Below are 17,375 nucleotides of genomic sequence, written 5' to 3' on the forward strand. Positions count from 1 at the left end.
TTTTAAGTAGACCAAATTGCCATTTTCTTGTGAAAGTTATGTGCGCATTAATAATGTTGTTGTTGTGTAATGATAAATCTGCGGCTTTGTATTTAATTTGGAATACGGCATACATTCATCTACATTGTTTCTTGTAGTGTATTTTTGTTTATATAATTAAGCTTTAGGTAGAATAAGAAAATGAGCATATAATAAAAAGGTTACTGTGTTTGTATGGGAAAATATGAACACGTTTTGTCAGATGGATATACTGCACTCCCAAGGTCATGCATTATTTCCATCCGAAAAACCCGTTCATATTTTCCCATACAAATGCAGTAACCTATAATTATGACACAGTTACATAACATACCTCAGTATGACATTGCCTTTTATGTATCAAATCTCATGACACTGCCTTTCATGCAGATTACCCCATGATAACACAGCCTTTGATGTTGTTGTTGTTGTTCTAGGGTTTAACGCCATTTTTCAGCACAAGATAGGCTATACATGGTGGCCAGTATAACTAGTGGAGGAAGAACCCTGGAAAACCCAGGGAAGAACCACCGACCCAGGAGAAGCTACTGACAGGCTTACCCACATATCCACACTAGCTAAACCTTGGACTCGAACCGCTGCAGACAGAGGTGAGATGGCAGTGATCCGGAATGGTGAGCACTTTAGACCACTCAGCCACTCAGGGCCCCCCAGCCTTTGATGTAACATACCCCATAAAGACATTACTTCATTGTAAGGTTTATAGTACAGTTTTTATGGGTCCAATAAACCACATTATACAAGATAGTGTAATTGTACATATCCACCTTTACCATCTCCTCCTCCTCATGAGTGTCCATGCCTCTGATAAGACAACTTTTTCTTGGCAGAAGGATGGTTTCATAAGAGAGGGACCATATTATCCTATTTTAGCTTCAGCTATTGTCTTTCAGACTGCGTGCGTGAAATGAAGAGTAGTTTTCAAGCTGACGGCATACCTGTCAATGATGATAATCAGATGCTACACAGATTCTGCGCCAAACTAGAGTACATACTCCAGGCAGACATGAAAGGTTAGCATTATATATATATATATATATATATATATATATATATATATATATATATATATATATATATATATATATATATATATATTATACTATAATACGGTTTTGATTTGATGTTGCTTTGGTAGTATATAAAATTGATTTGTATTTATTCCTATTTCCTTTTTAAATAGACCTATTGAAACCAAACTTGGACATGTTGTTGTTGTTCTAGGGATTAACGCCATTTTTCAGCACAAGATAGGCTATCCATGGCGGCCAGTATAACTGGTGGAGGAAGAACCCTGGAAAACACAGGGAAGAACCACTGACCCACGAGAAGCTAAAGGGCAGGCTTTCCCACGTACCAATGTTAGCCGAGTCTTGGACTCGAACCAACGCAGACAGAGGTGAGATGACATTGATCTGTAACGGAGAGCGCTTTAGACCACTTGGCCACTCGGGGCCCCAAGCTTGGACATCAAAGCTTGATAACTGTAATCTATCATTGTACAACACAGAAAAAATTGCATAAAAATAGATTCTAATTTCATTACCTTTTCATCTCTTGCAACTAAAGATCTAATGTGAATACAGCTTGTGATGAATTCGTGATGTGATATATATATATATATATATATATATATATATATATATATATATATATATATATATATATATATATATATATATATCACAAGCAAAATAGGTTGTATGATGGTATGATGGTGCAACTTACAAAACAGATTATACTTTCTCATTTTTTACAGCAGAAACCTATCTACATAGCTCTATAGTTAACTGTCAGGCATTGTTGCAAGCCATCTGCTAAGCTCCTTTATCTCCTTTCATTTGTTTGAAAGAGGGACTTTGCTTGGTTCATTTGGACAGCATAAAAGTCATGTTGGGTCACACTGGTGAACTTTTACTTGCACTCTCAGTACCAGTTATCTCATTGTCTGGTTAAGGAATTTATGCACGTCATGAGAAATGAGGAAATCTCTGCACAGGCAGGTGATACAGGAGCATAGTGAGTTATCTCCTCCTGTGGATTATGATGATGACTTTTACTGAGTTGTAATCCAAATAATTGAAACATAAAAGTAGAAAGTGATATGTCATGAACACTGAACATTTCAATTATATATGAGTCTGTGGTTCGGAAGAAATGATTATATAAAGTCTTTAATCACTGAATATTCATAAGATTTGTATGCTGCAAAAGGTACATATATTTTTTCCTGAGATTTTCATTTCCATTAGAGAAAACAATTCAGAATGTATGCTTTCTCACATTATTTTTCTTTGTCCTTTTGAAAATATGTGTGCTTACACCAGCATCTAAAGGGCAGTTAAAGATTTGTTAAAACCAACATAAAGAAAACAAATCATCCACTAAACCAGACCTTGTTATCACAAAATTTGAACTTGTACTCAAACTTTGAAAATTTTGATCTTTTGCGGCTTTACTCTTATTACAAACATTTGGGATCTTCTAGTTGCTTGAATTTTTACATACATGCCATGTCTCCACATAATGAAAATAAATCATCCACTAAACCAGACCCTGTTGTCACAAAATTTGAACATCATGCTCAAATATTTATAAAATTTGGATCTTTTGCAGCTTTACTCTTAGAAAGTTTAAAATCACACACATTTGGGATCTTTTAGCTGCTTTAATTTTTAGATGCCAAGTCTCCACATAATTGAGTAAATGTATGTATTTACTTTTTTGTTATTGAGTTTTTAGGCAGAATTCCAGTGTTTGTGCTCAAATAGTTTTATACCTACAAGCCCCATTGTCTAGCAGTCAGGTGGCCGGGTCACATAGTCAAGGGCTCTGTTATCCATTAGTCATGTGACCTGGTCACATAGTCAAGGGCTCTGTTATCCAGTAGTCATGTGACCAGGTCACATAGTCAAGGGACCAGTTGTCCATTAGTCATGAGACCAGGTCAGTGATTCAGGTGGTTTGTTATCCACTAGTCATGTGACCAGGTCACATAGTCAAGGGGCATGTTGTCCAGCAGTCATGAGACCAGGTCAGTGATTCAAGTGGTCTGTTGTCCAGTAGTTATGGGGCCAGGTCACATAGTCAAGGACTCCGTTATCCATTAGTCATGTGACCGGGTCAATGATTCAAGTCGTCTTTTGTCCAGTAGTTATGGGGCCAGGTCACATAGTCAAGGGCTCTGTTATCCATTAGTTATGTGACCAGGTCAATGATTCAAGTGGTCTGTTCTCCAGTAGTTATGGATCCAGGTCACATAGTCAAGGGACCTGTTATCCATTAGTCATGTGACCAGGTCACATAGTCAAGGGACCTGTTATCCATTAGTCATGTGACCAGGTCACATAGTCAAGGGACCTGTTTAATTGTATCTAATGTATTCTGAATATAATTGCTTTTAAAGATATTTCTTATGAATAAAGATGTTGAAAAGTTTGACTAAAATTTCTCATTTTGTCCCAAAGGAAAAACTATTTGTTTTCAACGTGGTGATGATGGTAAATGTCCTCTTCTCAGATACTTGAAAAGTTAGTTTTTAGTTTACTTTTATTATCTGATATGCTTGTCTGATACACTTTATTTCTGTTCTTCTGTGAATTCATTTTGGGGACTGTTAGGAAATTTAGAAAGACACCACCCACCCCTATCAAGTGATTTATGCATAAGCAGCTTCAGATATCACCGTAAGAAAAAGTGTCCATTTTGAATAAATTTGGACAGCTGGTTTGTAAACATTTGAACAGTCTTTACATATGGATTGGTTAAAAAACATTTTATTGCATCAAGAATAACTTCCAAGTTTTTCTCCATTATAATAATAATTGGAACTACAAAATGGCAAGGATTATACGTATTAAAAAAGTATAGTCTCAATAAGAAATACAGAAAGAAGCGGTGGGGGCAATAGCTGTATATCAGTGACAAGATTAGAACATAAAACAATTTTAATTTTTTTGTATATATCTACCTTATTTATAGAGTAATTGGCCCATGCTTGAAGATCAGTTCACTTCCATTTGTAACAGAAAAGCATTTGGACAAATATTTTAATTGAGATAACTTCATGGGACAATATTCACACACCCTGATTATGAAAACGATAGCTACCTTTGACAATAATTAAATCCCCTGCTGTTTTGATTGAACTGACAATAATCACATCTCTGCCTTATGACACCATCTTAGACTTACTCTGATAATGACCACATTCCCTGCTTTATGACGCTGTCTTAGACTTTTGGATCTTGTCATGGGAGAAATAGTATGTGTTTCAGTTAGAATAGATTTATCTGCTGCTGATGTTATTGTTTAACAACAGCAGAATAGAATTTGCAATGTTTCTTCTATCACTGTAAACCTTAGAGTAAGTTTAAATATTAGATTATGATACAGAAAGGAAAAAGGAATAATATTTATGGGACAATTGCAGAATCAAGAGTTGTTACATTTATTTGACTGTATGTTATTATGTGTGCAGAGCAAATCTGAGTTACAGTCACCATATACAGCTTGATTTCCAAGGTGTTGATACTAGTAGAGGAAGAATGCCACAGATTGCTTGGTGGGCTCTAGTTACCAGGTATTGTTATAGATTACTTAGGGTATTTGGTGTTCTGTTGTAACTTGGTGTTGGTTACTAAGGGCATTTGGTGTTCTGTTGTAACTTGGTATTGGTTACAGATTACTAGGGTCATTTGGTGGTCTATAGTCACATGGTATTGGTTATAGATTACCTTTTTTTGGATGACTATTAACAAAAGCATAAAGACATTTTCAGTCTCATTTCTTGTGTGTGAAAATCGCAAATGACTGGTTCTTGCAAAAAAACTGAATAACATCAAGACAGACCTGCCAACTCTTGCGATTTTGCCATAAGTCTTAGAAAATTACCCTTAAAATATGGACTTACGGCATACTAGCAAAAACTATGGAAAGATGATCACGCCAAAAAAATTGGGATAATTGGTTTATCTGTGTTTTATTTGGATCTGGGTTTCATCTTAGAATTAGTGAAATCAGTCACGGAACCAGACTAACTTTACAGAAGCACCCCATGCGCTTTAAACTGCACCTATTTGTTCATGCGAAGCGTCTGCATGATCAAACTGTTGATTATAGAATTTTTAAAAATGGCGCTGAGAAAGCAATGCATGTTTAAGACGAAAGGGAAAATAAGCTTCTAGAAAAGTGTTAATAATCAACACAGAAGAATAAAAAGGAGTATTCAGATACTTGTGAATAAAAGCTTGAAAGGACACAATTACGTTTATTGGACATCACATGCTAATTTGAGTATGTCTCGTGGGTGGAGATGTGATTGCCGTTGTCATGTGAAATGGAAAAGAATTTCCAAGAATTATGTCAAGTTGAGAGATAGCAACAAGCCATTGAGCTGCATAGGGTTTGGAACTAGAGTTTTTGCAACTGTATTAGTGGTAAGTAAAGTCTATGCGTACATAATGTTTATCGTCGATGTGTCAAACTTTTAATTACATTTTTCAGCTTTGCAAAAGCAGTTATTGATATTATTTTTACACCTTACTGAAAACTGGTCACTCTTACAGAAAAAAATCAGCTGCCCTTACAGAGACAGATTCGTCGGGGTTGGCAGCTCTGTCAAGATGAAAGTCTTCAGTGTATACCTATAGGAATATTGACATACTTTTTTGAGCTCATGAGTGAAAGCTGATACTTTTTTCATGATTATAAAGTGTAATGTCCCCATTTCATTTATCTGCTGGTCCAGAACTTGACTGAATCATGTTCTTTATATATATAAAAAAAAAGTACTCAGTGCTGTCCATAACACATGCAACTACTAAACTACTGATCTGTTAAAAATCATTTTTTTTTAGAGATTTGCAGCATTGCTTGTGGAAAAATAGGTTCTTTGCTGTCCAAAACACATGTAGCAACTGTACTGTTGGGCAAAAAAAACTTGACAGATTCACACTTAAAAAAAAAAAATGGGGCATTGTTGTCCAAAACACATGTATCAATTATACTGATTTTTAAAGAACTAAAGAGGTACTCATTCTTGTGAAAAATGGATGGTGTGCTGTCCAGAACCCATGCAACTTGTAGCTACTGTACTGAGATATACATTTTGTGAAAAATGGACTTATTTCTGTCCCAATACCCTTGTAATTTGTAAGTTCTGGTCTGTAAAGAACTTGACATATTTGCACTTTTTACAAAATATTGGGGCATGGCTGTCCAAAAAGTATGTACCTACTGCATTGATATATAAAGAACTTGACAGATTTGCACTCCAAAATACAGATTGTCCAGTAATAACCAGAGATTGACAATCGCACAGCAATGGTAAATGTAATTTTGTGAAAAATATGTAAAATTGACTGTTGTAGTGGGAATGGTGAACTTTGGGTCAATAATTACACCAGAGAGCTCAGGTGGATATAATGAAGACTGTTCAAATGCATAGTTGTAAAATCTAACAAAATGTTATGTATCCCACCCACCTTGTCAAAGATTAATTTACAAGAATATCCTACTGGAACAGCATGGGCTAAAGAATGCGGGTCACCAGTAAGTGAGGTTTTTGGGGTGCCTCATTCCAGAAATTATTTAAAGTTGAAGATTATCAGATTAACCATGAGGTATGGGGGTTGGGTGTGGGGTGGTGGTGATACATAGAGTTTACATGAATTTATAGAGAGCAAAATCTTACTGCTTAATTCACAGGGTCTGTTCTGTTCAAATACTATTCTTTATTATCTCTCATTATTTTAAGTTGAATATGATTTTAAATTGATTGAAATAGAGAGTATCAGCCTTGCCTGCATATATATAAATTGTCTGATAGCAAATATTGTAAAGCAGGTTATTTTAGTGGTGCAAAATTGTACAAATTTAGTGGTCTCAGATTCGAACTTGTCAAAACATTTTTTACACTAAACTAATTGAAGCTAAAAATGTTTATTATATGAAAGTTTAAAAATAAAGCACAACTAAACCATTTGTCATTTTCTTTGATAAGATGACCTTGTAAAGTCTTTATTTTCAGCACAGACAATAATAAATTACGGTATTTGACATGACATTCAAAGTTCGCACTTAAAACTATGAATTGGGTAAATTCTCTGTCATTAAATCTCATAATAAATGCACAATGATGATGTTATAATCTGGGTCCACATTACCTCTTCATACTACAAAACTAAGATCCTCTTTGTCTAGGACTGGAAATCTCCACTCTGGCTATTGAATCTCCGAGTATAGTCACCCCAGTAAAGGCATGTAAAATCTGTTTTAGAGACTAGGTGGTAATAATATGCCAGACATGAATGTTGGTACATAAAATCATGATGTTATATGCCAGCTTAAGCAGCAATTTCTTTCCACGTTGGGATTGATATGTGTGCATTTAATACTGGCTATTGTAAAGCAAGTTTTGATCAGAAATAGGGGGTTATGCTTTTCAAGTAAAAGCCAGTATTGTGTAGGATACAGTGTATTTGGTTTTTAAGACAAAACACTATTATGTAGAATACTGTTCATTTGGTTTTTAAGGCAAAAGCTTGTTTTATGCAGGATATGTTTGCATTTAGCAACTGAAATAATTATTACTTACATCCTAGTGGCACCCAGTCATTGGTACTGGTACATAAATTTAATTATACATAAAATGTCTTTATGATCAGTAATTAGGATTCATTGATTGCTGTCATTTGTGTTAAAGAATTCAAGGGAATACAATCTTTACTGCTGTTAAGAATATTACGAAAAGTTTTTTTCTGTGTGCCTGAACTGGCAGTCGTGCACATGCAGGCTGACATTAAAAGGGGCAGTAAATATTCCCTGTCAATAATTCAAATTAATCTGACACCATTCTGCTATCCCTGTCAATAATTTAAATTAATCTGACACCATTCCGCTATCTTTTTTATAACTTTAAAGCAAACATGCTGGCATGTCAGTTATATAACATACAAGTAACATAATTTTACTTGTTGATAACATCTAATTTTTCCTTGTTAAACAATAATAGCTTATTTTGTCATGTCCTCATTTAGATTATTGTGTAGTTGTGAATATTGTGTGTTACACAAAAAAAAAAACAGCTTCTGTTGGGGTAGAACTCCATGTTGCTTGTGTCAATTAAAATAAAAAGTTATCTATATATCTCCAGTCATGAAAATATAAGAATTCAATTTTTGGATAAAATCAGAAAATTTTCTGCCTACAGAATGAACCTGCTATACAGTATTTGATTTTGTTGGCATTTCTCAGAGAAGTCTCTAAATAATATGAATATCCCAACACACTGGCTTGTGTTGATTACAGTATTTTTGCCATTATATGACTGATACACCAATCTTATATTTTGGAATGTAATGGCTTGGCTTGTTATTGGAAAATGCTTTTGTACTGAAAAGTTTGCCCCGGTTTTGGCAAAATATGGAATAGGCTTTTGAGGGAATAATTTACATATTAATACATTTACTAATTAACAGTTATTAGCAAAGACACCAAATAAATACCATCACAATAAAATGCTTAATTAATATGCCATGATATCTGATATAACACAGTCCCTGATATAACACAGTCCCTGATTAACATGGATATGACAGGTGTTTTTCTTGTCAGCCAGGAGAAGGGTGATTTACCTGTTTACTTTTATTTCACACATAGCTACTTTTAAAAAACGTGTGTCCCAGTTGGAGGAGGTCACCCACCTCCCTCCGCCTACTTTGGCAACTCACCCTCCAACTTGAAATCTAATGGAAGACCCTGATATTGTCAAGAAATCCAATATATTGGATGAATTTGATTCTTCAGTATAATGTGTGCAGTATAAGATGACCTCATGTGTAACTCATGTTCACTTTTTAACCCCCATAATAGCATCGCAGTGGGGGACCACCGAATTGACTTTATATTCCCACACCATTGAAGTTGGGAAGGATTACACAATTTTTTTGTTTATCATGTGTTTTGTTCATTAATAAATTTGTGTACTTATTTGTTTTGTTTTTTCATTATAACCTTGATATGTAAGATTATTTCACCTACATCCATAAAACTTGTATATCTATGCATCTCAAGAAGAGTAACTAAACCGTTCCAGGACTAGGTGACTGTGACCCACTCTGGAGTTAATTTTCTTGCTTAAATCACTTTTTTGTTTTCAGCTGTTGGTTTGTTAGATTTTCGTATATTGGACAAACTTTCAAGGCACACTCATGAAAATTGGCATGTTGATGCATTTATGAGATTAACTCAACCATACCAAGACTAGGTCATTGTGACCCAATTTTGACATCAGACTTGTATTTTCTGCTATTTGTTCCTTATCTGCTCAATATCTTTGATCCTGTTTAAATTGGTATTTTGACATGTCTCAAGGGGAGTAACAGAACTGCAAACAATAGGTCACTGTCACCCAGTTTTTATGCTTGAGTGACTTGGTTATTTTCTGATATTCTGTGTGGATGCATGGCAGTGAGAGTTACTATTCAATAGTGACCATTGTTACATCTTCACATGCAATGACTTATATCTAATCAAACTTGTTCTGACCTTACACTGATAAAACTTTATATGTTCATGCATCCTAAGGAGTAGCATATTTCTGTAATGTTTCCTCTACTTAGTGGCTTCTTTGTTAGCTTATGTTCACATCCAATGGGAAATTTGAATCCAGTTCAGGGATGGCTGTAAAGGCATATTTCCATACAAAACTCCCAATGCCTTGGCATCCACTTTCCTTACTAGTCTTATATTGTTGGCTATTCAGAATGTGTATAAATTAGATTACAATTTCATGAATTATTATGCTCCCAAAAATGTTTATAGGGTTTTGGGGGATTTTGGATTAAGTTTATTCTGATAAATTTCTTGATTAAATTATGGATATTAGTATTTTTTGGAGACATCAAGAGATTGATTTTGAATGTTTTTTATTTTTTTATTTTCACTATTCCTTCTAATTGATTTACTGTTTTTGTTTAACTATTTTAAGCTGTTTTGGAAGATAGAGAAACTGAAATGATGATTAATATCTCAGGTATAATCATCAGTGCATATTCTGAAATACATTTTGGGTCATCAGGTTGTATCAGAATGATTGATGTCATCAGTGCTTATTCTGAAATACATTTTGGGTCATCAGGTTTATCAGAATGATTGGCATCATCAGTGCATATTCTGAAATACATCTTGGGTCATCAGGTTGTATCACAATGATTGATGTCATCAGTGCATATTCTGAAATACATTTTGGGTCATCAAGTTTATCAGGATGATTGGCATCATCAGTGCATAATCTGAAATATATTTAGGGTCATCAGGTTGTATCAATGATTGGAGTCATCAGTGCAGATTCTGAAATACATTTTGGGTCATCAGGTTTATGAAAATGATTGATGTCATCAGTTCATTTTCTGAAATATATTTAGGGTCATCAGGTTGTATCAGAATGTTTGGAGTCATCAGTGCAGATTCTGAAATACATTTTGGTTCATCAGGTTTATCAGAATGATTGGAGTCATCTCTGCAGATTCTGATGTATATTTTAAGTTATCAGGTTGTATCAGAATGATGTCATCAGTGCATATTCTGAAATACATTTTGGGTCATCAGGTTTATCAGATAGATTGATGTCATCAGTGCATTTTCTGAAATACATTTTGGATCATCAGGTTTATCAGAATGATTGGCATCATCAGTGCATAATCTGAAATATATTTAGGGTCATCAGGTTGTATCAGAATGATTGGAGTCATCAGTGCATATTCTGAAATACATTTTTGGTCATCATGTTTATCAGAATGATTGATGTCATCAGTGCATTTTCTGAAATATATTTAGGGTCATTAGGTTGTATCAGAATGATTGGAGTCATCAGTGCAGATTCTGAAATACATTTTGGGTCATTGGGTTTATCAGAATGATTGGAGTCATCTGTGCAGATTCTGATGTATATTTTAAGTCATCAGGTTGTATCAGAATGATGTCATCAGTGCATATTCTGAAATACATTTTGGGTCATCAGGTGTATCAGAATGATTGATGTCATCATTGCATTTTCTGAAATATATTTAGGGTCATCAAGTTTATAAGAATGATTGATGTCATCAGTGCAGATTCTGAAATACATTTTGGGTCATTAGGTTGTATCAGAATAATTGATGTCATCAGTGAATATTCTGAAATACATTTTGGGTCATCAGGTTGTATCAGAATGATTGATGTCATCAGTGAATATTCTGAAATACATTTTGGGTCATCAGGTTTATCAGAATGATTGGCATCATCAGTGCATATTCTGAAATACATTTTGGGTCATCAGGTTGTATCAGAATGATTGGCATCATCAGTGCAGATTCTGAAATACATTTTGGGTCATCAGGTTGTATCAGAATGATTGATGTCATCAGTGAATATTCTGAAATGTGTGTTGGGTCATCAGGCTGAATCAGTATAATTGACATTGTAGATTGCAGCTCCTAAAACCCTAAATCTAACATTGCCTTTTAAAAATTGCCTTTTTATAATTTATTTCAAAATCTTATTGCTGCTATCATTCAGAATAAAAAGATCTAAAGTGTTGTTCCTACAGTATTTAAGGAGGGCATTGTACCCAGCCTTCTCAAAGTAGTGCCCTTACTGCTTTGGGATGTTCCCTGCCATTTTTGGGGGCTGCTTGTCAAAACCTCCAGTAGATATCAATAGATGGCACATAGTAACATTGTATATGTCCTTTTCTGGACCTTATTTGTCTCTAACAGTGTGAATATTATCTTAAATTCACCAGTGGTATGCATAAAATGCCCTCTGTCATAGAGTCCCTGCCCAGATTAGAGACTTTATTGGATGTAAAATGTCGTGACACACAACCATCACCTTGCCATGACTAAGAGTCGGGGAACAACACTTACTGACATAAATTTAAATATTAAAAAATTATCTTAAGGTTTCAATCTGTGTAACTGATTTTGTATCTGACCATAGTAAGTAATTTCCATCTTCCTATAACAATATAAATATTTTATTTTTGAAGACAGGAGTAATATCTTTTTTGTTAACTTGCATTTGAGAAAATGGTTTGTCATGTTTTAAAAGAAATGCGTGACAAGCAATACATTACAGTAATTTGCAATTAATAAAACATATTCAGATGATGAAGAATAAGTTTATAAACTTATATTTTTAGCTTTCTTTAAATAGTTTACTAGCATGCTATTTTGGATTTTTCATAATTTTTCTCCAAAAAAAGAAAAGGAAATCAATGACTTTAAATTTTAAGTCACTGCTTTTTGTTTCAGATCGTCTGACATTACTGGGGCGACGTAAAGACTACTGGGATTATTTCTGTGACTGCCTTGGGTCCCTCAAAGGGATTAATGATGGCATTAAATATGTTAGAAGCATTGGAGAGGTATTATCACACTTGAGTAACATGTCAGTTAAAAGATCTTATGTGATTGTTTTAAAGGTTGGTTCAGTATTCCACATTCATAAATAAGGATTCCATTGTGTTTATTCAGCAGTTTACATTTATAAATTTACATTTATAAATAAGGATTCCATTGTGTTTATTCAGCAGTTTACATTTATAAATAAGGATTCCATTGTGTTTATTTAGCAGTTTACATTTATAAATAAGGATTCCTTTGTGTTTATTTAGTATTCCACATTCATAAATAAGGATTCCATTGTGTTTATTCAGCAGTTTACATTTATAAATAAGGATTCCATTGTGTTTATTCAGCAGTTTACATTTATAAATAAGGATTCCATTGTGTTTATTTAGTAGTGCACAATCATAAATAAGGATTCCATTGTGTTTATTCAGCAGTTTACATTTATAAATAAGGATTCCATTGTGTTTATTTAGTAGTGCACAATCATAAATAAGGATACCATTGTCTCTATTCAGTATTCCACAATCATAAATAAGGATTCCATTGTGTTTATTCAGCAGTTTACATTTATAAATAAGGATTCCATTGTGTTTATTCAGCAGTTTACATTTATAAATAAGGATCATTCCATTGTGTTTATTTAGTAGTGCACAATCATAAATAAGGATTCCATTGTGTTTATTCAGCAGTTTACATTTATAAATAAGGATTCCATTGTGTTTATTTAGTAGTGCACAATCATAAATAAGGATTCCATTGTCTCTATTCAGTATTCCACAGTCATAAATAAGGATTCCATTGTGTTTATTCAGCAGTTTACATTTATAAATAAGGATTCCATTGTGTTTATTTAGTAGTGCACAATCATAAATAAGGATTCCATTGTGTTTATTCAGCAGTTTACATTTATAAATAAGGATTCCATTGTGTTTATTTAGTAGTGCACAATCATAAACAAGGATTCCATTGTGTTTATTCAGTGGTGCACATTTCTAAATAAGGATTCCATTGTGTCTATTTAGTATTGCACATTTGTAATTAGGAATACCATAGTGTTTATTCAGTAGTCAACATTCATAAATAAGGACTCCATTGTGTCTATTCAGTAGTCCATATTCATAAACAAGGATTCCATTGTGTCTATTCTGTAGTCCATATTCATAAACAAGGATTCAATTGCATCTATTGAGTAGTGCAAGTCATTAGATTTTCCTCAGAGATGAGACCAGATTATTTTTACAGGTGAATTCAAGGCTGTATTTGAACCTTGGGATATTTAGTGAAACTGTTCAGAATACTGTATTATTGTCTGTGTTAGATCGGTCTAAACTCTAATCTGTTCAGAATACTATATTATTGTCTGCATTAGATCAGTCTAAACCCTAAACTTTTCAGAATACTGTATTATTGTCTGTGTTAGATTGGTCTAAACCCTAATCTGTTCAGAATACTATATTATTGTCTGCATTAGATCAGTCTAAACCCTAAACTTTTCAGAATACTGTATTATTGTCTGTGTTAGATTGGTCTAAACCCTAATCTGTTCAGAATACTATATTATTGTCTGTGTTAGATCGGTCTAAACCCTAAACTTTTCAGAATACTTTATTATTGTCTGTGTTAGATTGGTCTAAACCCTAATCTGTTCAGAATACTATATTATTGTCTACGTTAGATCGGTCTAAACCCTAAACTGTTCAGAATACTCTATTATTGTCTGTGTTAGATCGGTCTAAACCCTGATCTTTTCATAATACTGTATTATTGTCTGCATTAGATCGGTTCAAACCCTAAACTGTTCAGAATACTGTATTATTGTCTGTGTTAGATCGACCTAAACCTTAGGAAAAGAGAATTTGCTTAAGCCATAGGAAAAGTCATTCCACAGGGTACACAGAATATATTCATTCTAGCATGTATGCACAAAAACGCTAGTGTGACCCCCAGATATAATTTATTTGTGATAATTTTAAAAGTTGTTAAAATGTTTTGCATGTTTTGAATTTTTTTGTTTTCAGTATAAAACATCATTGGGGAAAGGTAGAGCTTTCCTGAGGTTTTGCCTCATGCATCATAGATTGGCAGACAGCATCCAACAATGTGTCACTAATGGCAAAGCTACCAGGTATTTGAATAAACACAGGTCTGCTAGATATCATGATATTTTATGTAAATTCCTATATTTTTATCTTCACATTTTTTTGCCGTACTTTAAAAGTAAATCCTTACAATTATATTTTTGTGGGAGAAAAGCCTTTCTTCAGAAGACGGAGAGCTAGGCAAGAGAATGATCCATCATGATGGGTGTTTTCAACACAGCAGAGATAAGTAGTAGTTTTACTGTAATGGATGGCATAATATTTTCATTTTTTAAAAATGAATTACTTTATCAGTAAATGCATAAGTATGGTGCAGCTTAGTGTAGTTAAGTACTATGCAGCTTAGTGTAGTTAAGTACTATACAGCTTAGTGTAGTTAAGTACTATGCAGCTTAGTGTAGTTAAGTACTATGCAGCTTAGTGTAGTTAAGTACTATGCAGCTTAGTGTAGTTAAGTACTATGCAGCTTAGTGTAGTTAAGTATTATGCAGCTTAGTGTAGTTAAGTACTATGCAGCTTAGTGTAGTTAAGTACTATGCAGCTTAGTGTAGTTAAGTACTATACTGATGTTTATTCTGGCTCTGACTGTGACTGTACTACTAGGTATAAATAACACCTGCCATCACAGGTACAATTGGGATCCACAGCATACACCGAACTTATCGACGATTTTCCACTAATGTCAGTATATTGTCCATTGAAGTACTGTCCACTACACAGGGAAAGTTGTCAGGGTTTACGTGGTGTTGGGCCTGACCTACATTGTTCTTTTGTGTATTTGATTTAGGACCAGTGATGTTACCACCAGCTGTAAGTCGTATTCCACAAATTGGACCAGGTAGAATCCACTTTTCAAATGGATTTGAGTGAAAGTTACACCAAGTGAGATAGAGACAGATTTTACTGACACAGTTCACTGAACTACACTCGGAAACATTCTCTACAAGCAAGCATGAATGAAATATTGCCAGTCTAATTTGCACATATTGTACCTGGCCAATTTGTAGAACTTACAGCAGGTGGTAACACCATGGGGATGTAAATCAGTTAAAGTGTAATATACCCACAGCACATGATAGCTCAAGTCATACTCTGCCTGTTATATCTGGATTGTATACAGTGTAGTAGGGTGTAAGTCAGTGATAGCTTCACATGCATAAATTGACAATAGTCAATATACTTTATGATTTCTCTAATTGATAATATCAGTGCATTCTTATTGCTTTAATTATTTATATCTTTATGAAATTGCAATATTTTTTTAGACCAGATATCTTTTAAAATCCAATGATGGCTGCTGGTCTGTAAAATTTCAACATGTCTCTACTGCTTTGTGGTTATTTTTAAGGTCATAACATTTTACCACAATCCTTATAAAGTAGTTAACAGTATTCTTGTTTATGTATATCAATATTTTGTATGGTTTCATTATGTCTCTTATTTACCATATTTTCATCTTGTAAGTCAGTACTTCTTGTCTTTAGAATTGACTGTGAACTTTTAGTGCATGTTAACTTTATGATAGAAAACATGGTATTGACTGATATATGTTAAGTGTAAGTAAGTCTGAGTGTACAGTCATTAATACTAGTTAGAACTATATTGTATACTTCACTTATATATAGATTAATATGTATATATATATATATTAAAGAGTCTGAACTATGTCTCATGCTCCACTTCAACTTGTATATTGTTAAAAAATTAGGAACTATGTCTCATATTTTTCTTCAGATTATATATGGATTAAGGACTAGGAACTATATTCTCATATTTCACTTAAACTTTTATTAAGGATTAGAAACTACATCACATGCTATATAGGTAACAGAATAGAAGTTTTGTCTCATACTTCATACTTCACCTCAGCATGTGTGTGTATGTATGTGTGTGTGTATATATATATATATATATATATATATATATATATATATATATATATATATATATATATAATTCCTCTTGACTTAATATTAAACATCAACAGATTTCCCAAATAAATTGGTACCTAAATGCATGCTTAGATTTAGCAGACTGCAACCAACACAATTTAATTTTCCAAAATTTAAACTTTATATAAATGTATTCATGATATAAAATGTCATGCATCTTTTTACCCCCTATGAAAATTTTGCTGCGCTTAGACTCTATGTTATATGTGTTTACAAATATATTTAAGTTATTCCTGAAATAAAAGTCATGCATTTGCTAAGAACATATACTGTAATGTCTTCGTTTTTTCAATAGTCCTACAAAAGTTAATTAAGCTTACAATTTTGCCATTAGAAATGGAAGAAACTACAGATCTTGTGTAGTTTGAATCCATAGTTGCTTTTCACTGAGCATTGGTCCCTTTGCCGACTTCAAGTCATACACACAGACACAATGATCTCTATTTCAGTATGTGGTTCCATCCTAAAGCAGTCTGGCTTCAGCATGAGAAGAGTTCAAAACTCCTGAGCTGTCTGTATGACCTCAATGACATTCAGTTTGACCTTGCACCCAGGGGTTATGACCTTGACAATGCATGGCCATCATTTGCAAGGTAGGGCAGTTTTAGATAACTTGGCTGTAAGGTCATGTGAGCTTATGTTGTGGTCCCAGTCTCAGTCATCCATCTGTCAGCATATAATTTTTCCACTCTGGATATCACGTTTTTTTTAAACATGATTTTGATCAGATGTGGAATACAGGTTCATATCTTCATGATCTCAGATAAGATTAAATATGAGCAAGGTATACAAAGAATAATGAGGTTATCTTGCATCCGATTGGGGTCCATATTTCTGATATGAATGGGTAAAAAATTTAATATATGGGCTTATGTCATAAAAATCTTGGA

At 33.7% G+C, this 17,375-nt stretch overlaps 1 protein-coding gene across 4 annotated transcripts in view; it reads left to right on the forward strand.

The window, feature by feature from the left end:
* Window positions 1-17,375, forward strand: part of LOC149792003 (uncharacterized) — a 105,410-nt gene that overhangs the window by 15,533 nt on the left and 72,502 nt on the right. For all 4 annotated transcript variants that reach the window (XM_089970497.1, XM_089970499.1, XM_089970500.1 and 1 more), the window contains exons 3-6: window positions 933-1,052; window positions 12,336-12,448; window positions 14,453-14,559; window positions 16,935-17,078. In XM_089970497.1, coding sequence (XP_089826623.1) covers window positions 933-1,052; window positions 12,336-12,448; window positions 14,453-14,559; window positions 16,935-17,078 — 484 coding nt within the window. The remainder of the gene's footprint in view (window positions 1-932; window positions 1,053-12,335; window positions 12,449-14,452; window positions 14,560-16,934; window positions 17,079-17,375) is intronic.

The sequence above is a fragment of the Sinohyriopsis cumingii genome, chromosome 9 (genome assembly GCF_028554795.1).
Source record: "Sinohyriopsis cumingii isolate HCF-2022 chromosome 9, ASM2855479v2, whole genome shotgun sequence".
Lineage (NCBI taxonomy): Eukaryota > Metazoa > Mollusca > Bivalvia > Unionida > Unionidae > Sinohyriopsis > Sinohyriopsis cumingii.